The 15,182-nt window shown below is 44.9% G+C and overlaps 1 protein-coding gene across 1 annotated transcript in view; it reads left to right on the forward strand.

Moving 5' to 3' along the window:
• The first annotated feature begins 6,135 nt into the window (after positions 1–6,135).
• The window catches only part of LOC138304580 (solute carrier family 22 member 4-like), a 256,341-nt gene continuing 247,294 nt past the window's right edge, over positions 6,136–15,182 (forward strand). Inside the window, exon 1 of the mRNA XM_069244752.1 lies at positions 6,136–6,700. Within this exon, the coding sequence (XP_069100853.1) occupies positions 6,305–6,700 (396 nt within the window). The 5' untranslated portion in view covers positions 6,136–6,304. The remainder of the gene's footprint in view (positions 6,701–15,182) is intronic.

The following is a 15,182-nucleotide window of genomic DNA, read 5'->3' on the forward strand; positions in this document are numbered from 1 at the left end:
CCTCCCGGGCAGCCATGGACCATGTGGTCATGCAGACCTTCTCATGCAATCCCATCATCTCCAAGTGAGACCTGAGCTCTACCTCCCTGAGGGTAGTGTGCTCTAGGTCATTGCCTAACAGACAATCTACTGGCATGGCAGGAGTCACAGCAACTATCAGAGTACCGGAGGACCCCCCCTCAGAGGAACCAGAGCCACTGGTAGCTAGCTCTCACAATTGTCAGTGACTATGACTTGGTGGAATGTGTTTGGTAGAACCTGCTCTGCTGACACCAGCTGACCCTTGACAGCAGTCATGCTGGCTCCTGTGTCACACAAAGCCTCCACCCGTTGCCCATTAATGGTGACCCACTGCCTGTAGTTGGAGGTGTTAGCAGGCATGTGGGCTTTTAGCACCATCCCTGCCTCCCCAGGGACACTAGGGTTACCACTGTCTATTCCCCAAAGCTATCTGGGACTATCTCCTCCCCAAGCGCACCATTAGCCAACCCAGGTGTCTTCTCACCAGTGAGGGGCTGTGCCCTCTTTGGCCACTTGGAGTCATGCTTGCAGTGACCATACTTGGAGCACTCTGCCCATTGGGGAACCCACCTCTCTCTCTTGTGATCAAAGAACCCTTTCTACTTAGGATCAGACTGGGACTGGTTACCACTATTTCCTTGGGAATTATTTTGGGCGCTTTTAGAGAACTCCTTAGTTTTAGATTTTTCTTCCCCCCCCCTTCTTCGGTTGGGAACCTTGACCACCTTTGTGTATGACCCCCACAAGATACCCTTTTGGACTCTCTAGTGCTAGCCCAGAGGTCTACCTCCTCAGCAAGCTTCCTGGGATCAGTCAGCTTACTGTCAACTAAGTTCTGGCACAACTCTGTAAAACAAATATTGAGCATGTGCTCTCTCAGGATTAAATTGTACAACCCAACATAATCACTGACTTTGCTGCCCCGCACCCAGCCATTCAGTGCCTAACTGGAGTAATCAATTAAGTTTACCCAGGATTGGTTGGGGAGCTTGTTAATTTTTGGCAAAACTTCTCAAGCGTCTGTCCAAATTTGGCAATCAAAATGGCTTTCATGGAAGTGTACTTGTTCTGGTCCTCAACCTCTAATATCAGAAGTGTGTCCCTCCCAAGTGTAGGCATGTGTTTCCACAGACCCGCCCCCCAGTGCCATTAGTGCAGCTTCATAAGCAGAAAAACACTTGCCAGTGTCACCTCCCACCACATAATTGGGCACCAAATCCTTTGGTATACGAACCTTCTTATTTCAAGCAGGTCCTGCATGTATGCTGTCACCATCACTGCTGGATTCAGACTGCCTAGCCTTGAGCTCTTTCAGACTCAGTTCATGAGCCACGATAAGTTTCTTCTCAGCTAAGTCTTTTTCAGCCTCAGCCTTTCTTTTAGCTCTCCACTCCTCTGACTCTATTTTTAATCTTGCCAACTGCAGCTGGAGTTCTCTCTCCTTTCCTCTGCGGTCAGGCCATGACTGGAGACACTTATTCCTGGACTCACAGTAAGAACAAATCCAGGGTGCCATCCCCTACTGCTGTTGGCAGCTCCTCTGAAGAGCACTTCTCAGACTCCCCCAACTCATCAATGTCTTGGGTGAGGGACTCTGCCCAGGCTCTCAGCACCTTTTGAAACTCTCCCTTCTTGGAAGCTCCATGGGCAGGTACCCCCATATATTTGCAGAAGCCCTTCAGCTGGGTAACTGTGTACTCCTCTAGCTTAGCCAGGTCACACTCCCCAGCTCCACTTGTGGACCGAGCAGAGACAAGATGTATAGGATTGGTTAAAAATGTAAAGCAGGGAAGGCTTGCAAAAGAAGAGAAAAAAATTGAAATGATCTTTAAATGTGGGTAGGTAGTGCACACGTAGCTATTGTATGGCACTGCACAAACACAAGTCCTATCCCACAGCTGCCACCAATGATAGAAATTGGGTCTCTAGTGGGCAGAGATATACACCCTTGTCCAAGTAGGCACCACACTCCCAGTCAGGGTAAGTCACAACACAATCCAAATTAACCCATGCCCACCCTCTGGTAGCTTGGCACTGGGCAGTCGAGCTTAAGGTTTCGAAAAATAGATAATATTTATCTGAATAAAATAAGCTCAAAATGACAAAAATCCTATATGCACAAGTTAAGAGATCACTGTTTAAAGGTTTAAAAGAGTCTCAATCCTTAAAAATCAATTGTTGTATCTTTGTAATACACAGTACCAGAGATGTGTCAAAAATAACGATGTATGGGGCCGCAGAGGAGGAGATGCATTGGAAAATAAGGTGTTGCATCAGATTTTCCTGCGCAGCACAGACAATGTGCTGTTTCTTTCGACGCTTCAGGGTGATGCGTTGATTTCCAGGAGCGCAGCCTTAGTTCCTCACTGCAATATGGTGATACTTTGACAACCAAGGACGATATGTTAAAAATCCTTGATGAGCTGATAGAAGGAGCAGGCGCTGCATCGATCCAGTAGGCGAAGCGCCAGACGTTCAATTGCGAGGCAGGCACTGCGTCGATTTCCAGTTGTGAGTTTGGCACTGCGTTGTTCCGGTCGGCGGTGCAGTGATTTTCTAGCCATGATGCAGGTGCTGCATCAATTTCTGCTGGCATTGCGTTGGTTTTCAGATGCACGAGGATTTCCTGAAGGGGTGAAGTCTTCATTGGCCCTGAGACTACAGAAACAGGAGGAAAGCTCAATCCAAGCCCTTGGAGAGCATCTTTGGAGGAAGGCAGCAGGGCAACAAGCAAAAAAAGCATTCCTTCAGCAAAACAGTCCAGATGAGTCCTTTGGGCAGCCAGGCGGTCTTTCTGACAGAGTACAAGTATAGGTCCAGAAGAGTCTGATTTGGTGGGGTCAGAGACCCAGTTTATATACCCAAAAATGCCTTTGAAGTGGGGGAAACTAGAGTGGTTTTGAAATGCACAATTTCCCCTTTTAGCCCAGTCCTGTCTGCCAGGATCCCTGTGGGGGGTTATCAGTCCTTTGTGTGAGGGTAGGCCACTGGCCTTGGAAGTGTAAGAGAGAGCCGCTCCACCCTTCCTGCCCAGGGAGACCCATTCACTATGCAGATGACTGCAGATGTGGCTGAGTGTCCTGTGTTTATGGTTGTCTGGGTGGAATTCACAACGGGAGCTGTCAACCACCACAGACCATACGTGGATTGGAGTCAGAGCTGTAAGGCGCAGATGCAGTAAGTGCACTGAAATGCCCACGTTCTAAAATTGCCATTTCTAAAATAGTAATATTAAATCCAACTTCACCACTAAGCAGATTTTCTGTTACCATTCTGACAATACTAAACATGACAAATGTCTGCCTTGCCATTCTTTATCACTGCTACCCCTGTCAAGCCTCCTCCAATGAGCTGAGAGTTGTCATCATCATTAAGGAAGGTGCACATTGTGGGTCTCTCTAGACTACAGACCTCCCCTTTGGATCTCAACCTGTGTTACTCATGACTGTCCTGTGCGCTGAGATGAAGGTCAAAAATCTACAGCTTGCTATAATTAACTTAGGGTAACAGGGGACCTTTCGTCATCCTAACAACGTGAAATCAAATAAAAAATGAATAGAATAGAAACAATTAGAAGACAAAAAGAGAGAGCAAAATAGATGAAGGAGGAGCCTGTATGCAAACAACTGGCCGATGTTTAACAGCTGGATAGATAAAAAAGTAAATGTTAAGGAGGAAGAAATCAGCAGAAATACAAAAAGGCTCTGTATATTGTGTGTTAAAACGAGTGAGATAACTCTGTTGATTATGGTCCCCTCTGCTGAGGTCTATGTCTAAGGTCTATGTCTAACCGGAATGCCACAGGTTCCAATCCTAATTGGACGCTGCCCCCATCAGTGCACTGGCAGTGCAGCTCTAGATCATGTGGTCTAAAAGAAAATTGTAAATAAGCAAAACATTGGTCCATTTACAGCAATAATAGACCATGGTGCATCATAATCACATCAAACGCTGCCACATCAGTCATTGCCCAGATTCACCCATCCCTCCGCACAACACACCCGCTACTCTACTTGAACACCCTTTTAAAGGGCCACTTGCCTGGGCACCCGGACTATTATATGTGTAGTGCAATCATGAAGGTGCTAGTTGCATAGCTGCAGTCAATTTTGGGACTGCAGAAAAGAGAACTGTTGTGAGTGCTGATGTAAAGCTGGGAAGGAGAACACGGTATTATCAGCACCGAGTGGGGTTATGGAGTGAGGTCATTATTGGAAAGTTGGGGGATCCTGACACATCCTGGTTCGGCAGCTATGACCCGGGGAAACATGTTGAATTTGTAAGGTTTTCTTTTCCCAACACTGGGACTTATTTCAACTGTGCCCGCAGGTTGTCTGCAATCCGTTGGGAGCAGCAACCTGAAGGAAGCAAGGATGTTTTCTTATTTTTACTTGCTGCCTGGACCAAAACAAAGGCCTAATTTAAAGGGACATCAGCCCTTCTTTTGTTCCAGTATCAACCAGGCTAAGGGCTATCTGGAGCCTATTACCTAGATGACAATGAAATGGAAGGAATCAAAGGGACACAGCTTATCATTTCACAGGTAATTTAGGGAAATATGACCTTGAGGTAAGTTTTCAACTTTGTTCAACCACCTATGTAAGAAATGCATGCACTGTAAGAATGCAAGATTTATCTGACTGAATGAGTAATCACACAATTTTTTTTTCATTTTTTTCCGTGCTACTCATTCCAGAGGAGGGTGTCAGAGCACTTTACATCACACACAGGGGCACAATAAATCATACATGTCTAAATCAATGTAAAAGAAATGTTACATAGGACAATGACAGTTATAAGGGACAGGCATCACATATCATCCATTCTTGTAGACATGATATGCTTAAGAGTGAATGGTCAGGAGAAAAACAAATTCAGAATATAAAATGTAACACAGTGATTGTGGTTGTCTGTATGAACAAGACTTCATTACTTCCCAAAGGAACCCTTATTTGCAATCTTCGAATAACAACAGATTGAGAAAAAAATAAGAATCTAAACCCATGACTTATCTTGGACCGAACTCAATGATGCTAGTAAATATATTACTGTGCTGTATTAAAAAGACTGCAATTTATGAACTAGAAGTAACAAAGGCCCTAATTTAGATATTGGCAGATGAGTTACTCCGTCACAATGGTGACGGATATTCCGTCCGCCAACATCAAAATCCCGTAGGACATAAGGGGATTTAGATATCAGCAGACAGGGTATTTGTCATCGTTGTGACGGAGTAACTAGTCCGCCAATAGCTAAATAAGGTCCAAAACGTCATAAGAAGTGGCCCAAGTACCTAACTGTATTAAATACAAATCTGTGCTCTGCATTTACACGTTGTGGTTTGCAGCAGGTACATTATCCCTGTACGCTACTTTATGAGTCATAATTGTAAATGAACAAAACACAGAAGTCTCCCAAAACTGCATTAACCACTAGAGTTACCTTACTGCTATTACGTGCTATTTTAATACCCTCAAATTGATGGGCACACAAAAACTCTGCAGCAGGAGGCTTAAACCCGTAAGATATTTAAAAAATTCAGCCTCTTTGGTTTCAGTTAAGTAAGCTCGAAGATTGTTGCCAATTTCTTTGCAGTATGTTTTTAATAACTGTATATGACGACTATCAGACTTATTTCCAAGCTCTGTCCCTCGTGACTCCACACCCTTTCCTTTGCCACTCCTCGGCCACTAATGTATGGATTGGATAATATCCCGAGTAATTTTCCTCAGTTCCAGCAATAAATCGGGGTTACAGTGGGGGGAGGATGTGGCGTAACGCCCAGAATTACCGATTTTGGAGCTGGGAAACCAGGTTCGAGTCTGGGCGCACCCCAAACATCCAGTGCTCCAGAGTGAACTACTTAATGTCCCTGTGCCTACAAAAAAACGTAATGTGTCCTTGAGGTATGTAACTGGAGCTCATACAAAGAACTCCAATATCTGCGGGTCTAGTTGGCGCTACAAAAAAACTGCAAAAATGAGTGTGACGGAGTACCTGACACCTCGATCCTTTAGTGCAGTCTAGGAGCCAGTGCTGGGTTGCTTATTTGCATTTCCTTAGGAGGGCGTGTCGCTGCGATGAGTGTGTTTGTGTAACGTGTAGTGATGCACCAATGATAGCTGCCCAGCTTCCTCGTGTGCTCACGGACATGTAGGCTGGCTGCAGTGCACAGGGACCGTCCCAGGGCAGTGGTACGGGTGCGGGTGACCGTGGCGAGAACGTGACCCTCTCTGCTGCAGAGCCAGCTGCTCCCCGGACGGCGCCCCTCCGTGCCCCCGCAATGAGAGACTATGACCAGTCGATCTCCTTCCTGGGAGAGTGGGGGCCCTACCAGCTCACCATCTTCTTCCTCCTCAGCGCCAGCACCATCCCCAACGGCTTCAATGGCATGTCCGTTATGTTCCTGTCCGCCACCCCGGAGCACCGCTGCCTGGTGCCCGCCGGCGCCAACCTCAGTGCCGCCTGGAGGAACGCCAGCCTGCCGCTGGAGAAGCAGGCCGACGGGACCCTGGCGGAGAGCAGGTGCCGCCGCTACCGGCTGCCGCTCCTGACCAACTTCTCGGCCCGGGGGCTGACCCCGGGGGTGGACGTGGACCTGAGCGAGGTGCCGCAGGAGAAGTGCCTGGACGGCTGGAGCTACAGTACGGACGTCTACAGCGCCACCACTGCCACTGAGGTGAGGGGGCTGGACGAGTGGAGGGCAGGACCGTTCGTGTCAGCAGCATAGAGGCATGCCCTGCAGGCTGCAACTGTCGCTTAATGTACCCAGCGTGGCTGTATCAGCGTTACATAAGCCATGGGCAATGTTCGAAATGATGCATGCTACCTACATACGACGTGAGCAATTGTTCAAGTATCGAATACTGTAAATGCAATAGTGTTGGAAGTTTAACGATTTGATATATATATATACTATAACCTTACTTTGAACCATATCCCAAATAGTTGAGCGATTGAGTGAGTGAATAAGGCAAACGAACCTGACAGCCATGTAGTAAATTGCTCCCCTGAGGGAATTCTGAAATTCTTAATCTTTCTTCTTTCTTTCTCTCTATCCTTCTTTCATAATTGTGTCCTTCCTTCTTACAACCGGTCTTCATTTTTGCATCTACCCTTACATTTTTCAATGCTTTCTGCACTTTACATCCATCCATCTATCCTGTTCTTGTTTTTTTGCTTCCTTCCTATTTGCCCTTCCTCTGTCCTCGCTTTTCATCATCCACGCATCCTTCACTTTATCCTTCCTTCTTTCCACCCATACGTCCAGCCATCATCTATCCATTTTACATCCTTTTTTTCCCGTACTTCACTCTATTTTTCTTTTCATTTCATCCACCTTTCTATCTATATTTCCCTCCACCTAACCTTCTCACCATTCCTCTATCCTCCTCTTTATCCATGTCTTCCTCCATCCTCTCTCCATCCTTCTATCAATCCCTCCTTCGCTCCATACATTATTATCTTCATTCATCCATACATCAGCTCGCCATGTTTCTCTCCAAGCCTGATTCTTCACATCCTTCCCTCTCACCCACTGTTAGAGGTTGTATTCATGAGCATCGTGGAAAGCAAGTCTCCGATCAAAGTCAAAGGAGCCATAAAGAAGAACTTAAAGAATTCATGTTACACACAACTGCTCAGTGACACGTGCCCCGCTGAAGCTGCTAAAGTATGGGGTTCATGATGCCCTTGCTACGTGCGTCTAAAATGATTCACTTCTTATTGCTGGTGTGTAGCATTCTCAGCCACCAGTGTGGACTAGCTTCAATGTGAACCACCCCCAGCCTCCAATGTTAAGACACTCCTGACCCCAAATGTAGTACTATTCCGGCCGCCAATGGTAGACACTTTTGGCTACCAATTTATGACAATTGTGGGTGGTAATGTGACCTCCAGGATGAGGAAACTGATCTTTTAACAACAGCTGTTGCCTTCAGTATTGAACATTCATGGCCTTCAATTGTGACACTAGCTCTTCTGCATTGGGAAATAATCATAGCCTGCGCTGTGAGACACTTCAGCTCCAATATGGGAAAATCCTTGTCTCCAATGTGAGACTATCCTGGCCTCTAATGTGGGACTGACCTAGCCTCTAATGTGAGACACAGCCTCCAATGTGAGACGTGTGACTCGCCAATGTGGGCCAATCCTGGGTGATAATATGGGGTTTTCCTGGCCTCTGCGTCCAACGTGGGGCAATCCTGTCCTCCTGGTTGAAACACACCTGGCCTTCAAAGAGGGTTAAACATGGCCTCCAATGTCTGACACTGCTCTTTTCCATTGTGGAACAATACAGGCCTGCAATTTGAGTTACACCTGCTCCAGTGCTGGGTAAAACGTGCCTTCAATGTGAGACTATCTGGCTTCTAAGGTCCTTTGTGATCCTTTCCTTCAATGAGAGACACACTTGGCCTTCATTGTAATTCACAACTGGCCAACAGCGTGGCACAATCCAGATTGCTACTGTGGGAGAGTTCTGGCCTCCAATCTCCTCTGCACCGGGACACTCCTGGCCTTCACTGTGGGAACATTCATGACCTCAGTATGATACATTTCCAATGAAGAGCATTATTGGTGTGCAATTGAGACACTTCTGGCCTCCAATGTGAGATAAGCCTTGCCTCCAATGTGAGAGTATCCTGGTTTCTAATGTGTGAGTCCTCATGGTCCTTCTGTAATACACTCTTCATCTGCAATGTAGGGCTATCCTGGCATCCAGTGTGGGACACTCATTCACTACAGTGTGTAGCACCCTTGGTCTCTACTGTGTGATAATCCTAGCCTCCAATGTGGACCATTCTTGGCCTGAATGTGTGACACTCATGGTGTACATTGTGGGCTAATCCAGACTACCAATATGGTAAGGTTCTGGTTTTCACATGGGGCTCTTGTGGCTTGCCTACAATGTGGATCACATCTTGTCTTCAACGTGGGGTAATCATAAGTACCAATGTGGGCAATCCAGTGGGATGAGGAAGCCAATCCTGGATGCCAATGAAGGATAGCCCTGTGCTCAGAGAAGGGACAAGATATTAAAGGGTATTCATTTATATTAACGGTTTATGGGCATTTATGGATTTCAGGAATACCTGGGTGCCTTTGAGTCCATCTGGTGACCCTTAGGGCTAGATATTTAATTAGCCTTTGACAATTGTGACACCTTCTATGGTCCTCCAACTCACTACTAGTAAAAGCACTTGTGTCATTGAGGTGAGCTGGTTTTGTTGAATTGATATTTATCAGTGCCTATATTGTGTCTGAAATATTGATTTGATAAGCAAACTAGTGGATGGGTTACAGTGTTTCTACCTTTCCATGTCCACTTGTAGTAAGGAGGGTGAAGTTGACCCCCTTCCGCCCTCACCCATTATGGTTCTCAAGGGGCCAAATTGTCTTTGAAAGGGTCCCAACACTTGCAAGTCCTTTCTGAAGCTAGTGGGGTTATGGCAGCAGCTCTTTAGCCAGGCTTGTGTGGGGCAAATTTCTTCGCAGCTTGATAGTTGGCAGGGCAATCAGTGCTTCTCTTTTGGAGCTGGTTCTGTGCTTGACACACAGAGGGCGCCTGCAGCTCTTTCTTCACCTATACTAGGTAATGCCCTGTGTGCCCTTATGTATCTTTATAAACCTATATGGAGGGCATCAAGTGTCAAAGCGTCAAACAGAAAGATCATACCCACAGCTTGCCTATGACCTCTCATTCACATGGCATAAGTTCTCCCACCTGTTTATTATTAACTCTCGTCTGTATTTCACATCCATCAGCACTGATAATGCATCTTACTTGCAAAAGTGTATTCTACCACCCAAACTGTGCATAATCTTTTATATTGTAGTTCTATAGCATATACATTTCTTGTTGAAATGCCTGTTTCTTGCTCATTGAATATATCCCAGAATATGTAAATCTTGGTACCAGTACTTGCTCCTTTGGGTGTCTTCATGATCTGGTTAAATGCTCTTTCAGTTCAGATGGGAGATGACACATTAGGCCCCCATAGCCTCTCTGATGCCAGCTAGTTATAGAGGCTTTCCAGTAGCAATTTACTTAGTCTGCCAGTGAGGTGAGAGAGGTACATACCCTCTTCTGGTCTTGCCTAATAATCAATGGCTCTGTGACCAATTGTATTTCAAGTCAGGCTGCATGATAAATGTTTACACCATATAAATCTCCTATATTTACATACGATGAAACCCCTACTATGCATGTCTCTCATCCAACACCTCTACCAATCCATGGCAGCCAACCGCTTTTCTGGAGAGGCAGGTAAGGAATGAGGGGATCTGCTACACACTGCTGGCTACCAGAGGACTCTAACAAAGTCCACTGTGCAGGTCCCACCTCGGTTCATACTCTGATCATTACTCAACAACTTATAATGACATTCATAGACGGGATGACTGCAACACATCCATCCTTGCAGATCTATGACCCTTCTACCCCCTCCGCCCAGGTCAGTCCATGTCCATAATACATGTCCTTGAATTGGACTGATTACCGAAGGAAATCACAATGACCATAAAGAACCTTACAGAGAACATCAAAACTGCCCACATACCATAAACTATAACTACATATTTCTCTCATATGTTTTCCCAACACATCGCTATGCACTTTGTTCTATAACACTATAACGACACTGTGGTGGTCATCATGCACAACAAAATACTTCTTACATAGAATAAAAAACTATTACAACACCCTTCCAGTCACACACTCTACGTGGTGTAGCATCCTAAATACCCATATGTGCACCCCACAGAAGGGTATTAGGTGCTCTAAAAATACCGTAATACAGTACAATACTGTGAATGGCAAAGCCTCATAAGATTTTATTTTGTGGCAGATTTTACTCTTTTTGCTGTGGTTTGGCTAGCTAGTAATCATCTAAAAGAAAGGCATGCTACCTCCTTGTGGAGTAAGATTATGTAGCGTGTGCATCTACTGTACTGTACTATCCGGCCCTGTACGCAGGCTGCTGCTGACCCACAGGGCTCAATGGAAAAGGTTGAACAAAAAAGTTGTGAAGGGGAAGCAGGCACTGTGATGAACAGCCCAAACAAGACTTCTTTGGAAGCATCAGGCACATACTTTGAGACTAGAAAATGCCATTTTAGGATGCTAGTGAATACTGAAGAAAGGCATTTCTGTCTGTCAAAGAGACACATTTGTTGGTGCCAGTGTGAGATGTCGTAGAGCTGCCGAGATTCTTATTGGTTTCATTGACGGGTGTTTTGAACATGGGCATTTTTGAAGAATAGAGTTGGGCACATTATTTATTATTGATAGATGATGGTGTTTGTAAAGACATCAAACGCTGGAGTTTCCTTTACATCTCTCAAAAAGAAGGGACATGTGCGAGTTGATGGTTGCACATTACATGGCTATACAGGTCTTGAACCATTGTGGAATGCAGTATATGCATAAATGACTGCAGTCACCTGATAAACACACTATTTTAATCCAGCGCAGGAAGTGAGGGGGATCCAAGTGGATCTCGAATTCAAGTGCTACTATTGAGCCGGAAACGGGATCCTGGTTGGTCACAGTGAAAACTGCTGAATTTGTCTCAGTGTAATTTGCTGACACTGGTACAAATTCAGCAGCACCCACATATTATCTGCTATTCTTTCCAAGCAGCAACTGCAGGCAGTGAGCAGGGTTTCTTATGCTCAATTCCAGACAAGCCCAAAACATTAGTCTGATTTAAAGGGTCATCAGCCCTTCTTTTGTTTCTGTACTATACTGTCTGAGAACAATATGGAGCGCTACACTTACAAAGCAAAGCAATGGAGAGGAACCAAGGCACTTTAGTTTTTATAATTTCACAAGTGCTTAACAGAAACTATGATTTAGAGGCAGGTTTTTGTCTTTTTTGAACCCTCGTATGTAAGAAATATACATAAATAGTGTGTGATGTATCTGTCTTTATGAGTAATTACACATATAAAAATTTAAACATGACTGTTTTATTTTTTATAGTGTTATTCATCTTACTTTTACTGTGTCACTGTGCTTTACATGAGATAGATATACATTAGGCAGAAACTAAATCAAACAAGTGTGTTAATCAATGTACATGAATTGTTACATAAGAGAATGAGGGTTACAATGCGGGAGTCACATACAGGGAGTGCAGAATTATTAGGCAAGTTGTATTTTTGAGGATTAATTTTATTATTGAACAACAACCATGTTCTCAATGAACCCAAAAAACTCATTAATATCAAAACTGAATATTTTTGGAAGTAGTTTTTAGTTTGTTTTTAGTTTTAGCTATGTTAGGGGGATATCTGTGTGTGCAGGTGACTATCACTGTGCATAATTATTAGGCAACTTAACAAAAAAAAATATATACCCATTTCAATTATTTATCATTACCAGTGACACCAATATAACATCTCAACATTCACAAATATACATTTCTGACATTCAAAAACAAAACAAAAACAAATCAGTGACCAATATAGCCACCTTTCTTTGCAAGGACACTCAAAAGCCTGCCATCCATGGATTCTGTCAGTGTTTTGATCTGTTCACCATCAACATTGCGTGCAGCAGCAACCACAGCCTCCCAGACACTGTTCAGAGAGGTGTACTGTTTTCCCTCCTTGTAAATCTCACATTTGATGATGGACCACAGGTTCTCAATGGGGTTCAGATCAGGTGAACAAGGAGGCCATGTCATTAGATTTCCTTCTTTTATACCCTTTCTTGCCAGCCACGCTGTGGAGTACTTGGACGCGTGTGATGGAGCATTGTCCTGCATGAAAATCATGTTTTTCTTGAAGGATGCAGACTTCTTCCTGTACCACTGCTTGAAGAAGGTGTCTTCCAGGAACTGGCAGTAGGACTGGGAGTTGAGCTTGACTCCATCCTCAACCCGAAAAGGCCCCACAAGCTCATCTTTGATGATACCAGCCCAAACCAGTACTCCACCTCCACCTTGCTGGCGTCTGAGTCGGACTGGAGCTCTCTGCCCTTTACCAATCCAGCCACGGGCCCATCCATCTGGCCCATCAAGACTCACTCTCATTTCATCAGTCCATAAAACCTTATAAAAATCAGTCTTGAGATATTTCTTGGCCCAGTCTTGACGTTTCAGCTTGTGTGTCTTGTTCAGTGGTGGTCGTCTTTCAGCCTTTCTTACCTTGGCCATGTCTCTGAGTATTGCACACCTTGTGCTTTTGGGCACTCCAGTGATGTTGCAGCTCTGAAATATGGCCAAACTGGTGGCAAGTGGCATCGTGGCAGCTGCACGCTTGACTTTTCTCAGTTCATGGGCAGTTATTTTGCGTCTTGGTTTTTCCACACGCTTCTTGCGACCCTGTTGACTATTTTGAATGAAACGCTTGATTGTTCGATGATCACGCTTCAGAAGCTTTGCAATTTTAAGAGTGCTGCATCCCTCTGCAAGATATCTCACTATTTTTGACTTTTCTGAGCCTGTCAAGTCCTTCTTTTGACCCATTTTGCCAAAGGAAAGGAAGTTGCCTAATAATTATGCACACCTGATATAGGGTGTTGATGTCATTAGACCACACCCCTTCTCATTACAGAGATGCACATCACCTAATATGCTTAATTGGTAGTAGGCTTTCGAGCCTATACAGCTTGGAGTAAGACAACATGCATAAAGAGGATGATGTGGTCAAAATACTCATTTGCCTAATAATTCTGCACTCCCTGTATTGTCCATTCTGGTAGGCATAGTATGTTAAGAGAGCATTGGCGGGAGAAACAAAGTCAGGATCCAAAACCTAACTCAGGGGTTGTCTGTACTATTAAAACTTTATTACTACCTTTTTTATTACTCTAGAATAATATCAAATTTGGGAAAAAGGTAGTAAGTATCTAAACCCATGCCTTGCGGTTTGGATGCAGCTCTTTGATGCAGGTTCATAGCTCACTGTTCCATGTTAGAAGGATTTCAACTCATGAATTGCAAACAACAAAAATATATGTGTGTCAAAAACAGCAACCTAATTACCTAACTAAATAAAATACAAATCCGTGATCTGCAACTTACAGTTTGTGCTATGCAGTACATATCTGTGCTACTTTATGAGTCAAAACTATGGTTAGACAAACCAAAGCTCTCACCAGCAAGTGCATTAACCACCAGACATATATTATTATTATTATTAATATCCCCTAAAATGTTGGGCACACGAAGATCTCTGCAGCAGATGCCTTAACCACATAAGACGTATAAAAAAATGCAGTCTCCTTGTGACCAATTTACTATGTGTCTCCTTGTGACCAATTTACTATGTCAGAACCGATTTGCTGTCAAGTTTGTCCTGGTTGCCAATTTCTTATAGGCAGAGTTTTATTTAACATTGACTGTCAGACTCTGCCCCTCGTAACTCAACCCCCTTTCCGCTGCCACACATGAATCCCCAAATGATTAGTCCCTAAAGTCAATTTTTTCCCATCTGTAGCTCTGCTTACATCCACATTTTGAGCCGTTTGACTGCCTCTAGACGCATGGGCTTGCAGCTCGCAGTCTAGGGGAGCGGCATGTGAAGGTCCCAGTGCCAAGGACAAAGGGCATGTTACGCACAGGCACAGGCACGTGGGCACGTTTGTTGGCTGCGCGCAGCGAAGGAGAACTCCACCTTCCTTAAAGAAGCGCTGACCGTATTCCTTCCAACGTTTATAATTTTTTAAAAAAAAGCTTGGGTGTGAAACGGTTTCCCTCTCTACAGAGAATAGGAGCCGCAGGGTGATGGCACAGCCTGTGCGTAGATGAGCCCTGACGGGCTCCCATGACGTCCATTGCCGGCCAGCTGGCATCGTACGGTGGCCCAGGGGGAGTGTCTGTTTCCTAATGTCTGTACTTTTCCGTGGCTTGAATACCAGTGAATGGCATACCGGATGAGCCACAGCCGGCTGGAGGTAGGGGCGTGTCACACTGGCAGATTTCTGCCGGCAGGCCCCATCCCTGGTTACATAGCTGTGCTCGGAGCGCGTCACCTTCTCCGTGCTTTGAAACTTACCCCTTTCAAACGCACTAACCCGAACAATGAACACAGGAAATAAAGACTATCTTGGTGCTTAGTTCTAACATGGTCTCTAAACACCGTGAAGACAGGAGAGCGGCGATGGGTTGCTTTTGGGACGACAAGATGAACCCCAGAGATTATGGCCAGTGGTG

The sequence above is a fragment of the Pleurodeles waltl genome, chromosome 7, assembly GCF_031143425.1.
Source record: "Pleurodeles waltl isolate 20211129_DDA chromosome 7, aPleWal1.hap1.20221129, whole genome shotgun sequence".
NCBI classification, from domain to species: domain Eukaryota; kingdom Metazoa; phylum Chordata; class Amphibia; order Caudata; family Salamandridae; genus Pleurodeles; species Pleurodeles waltl.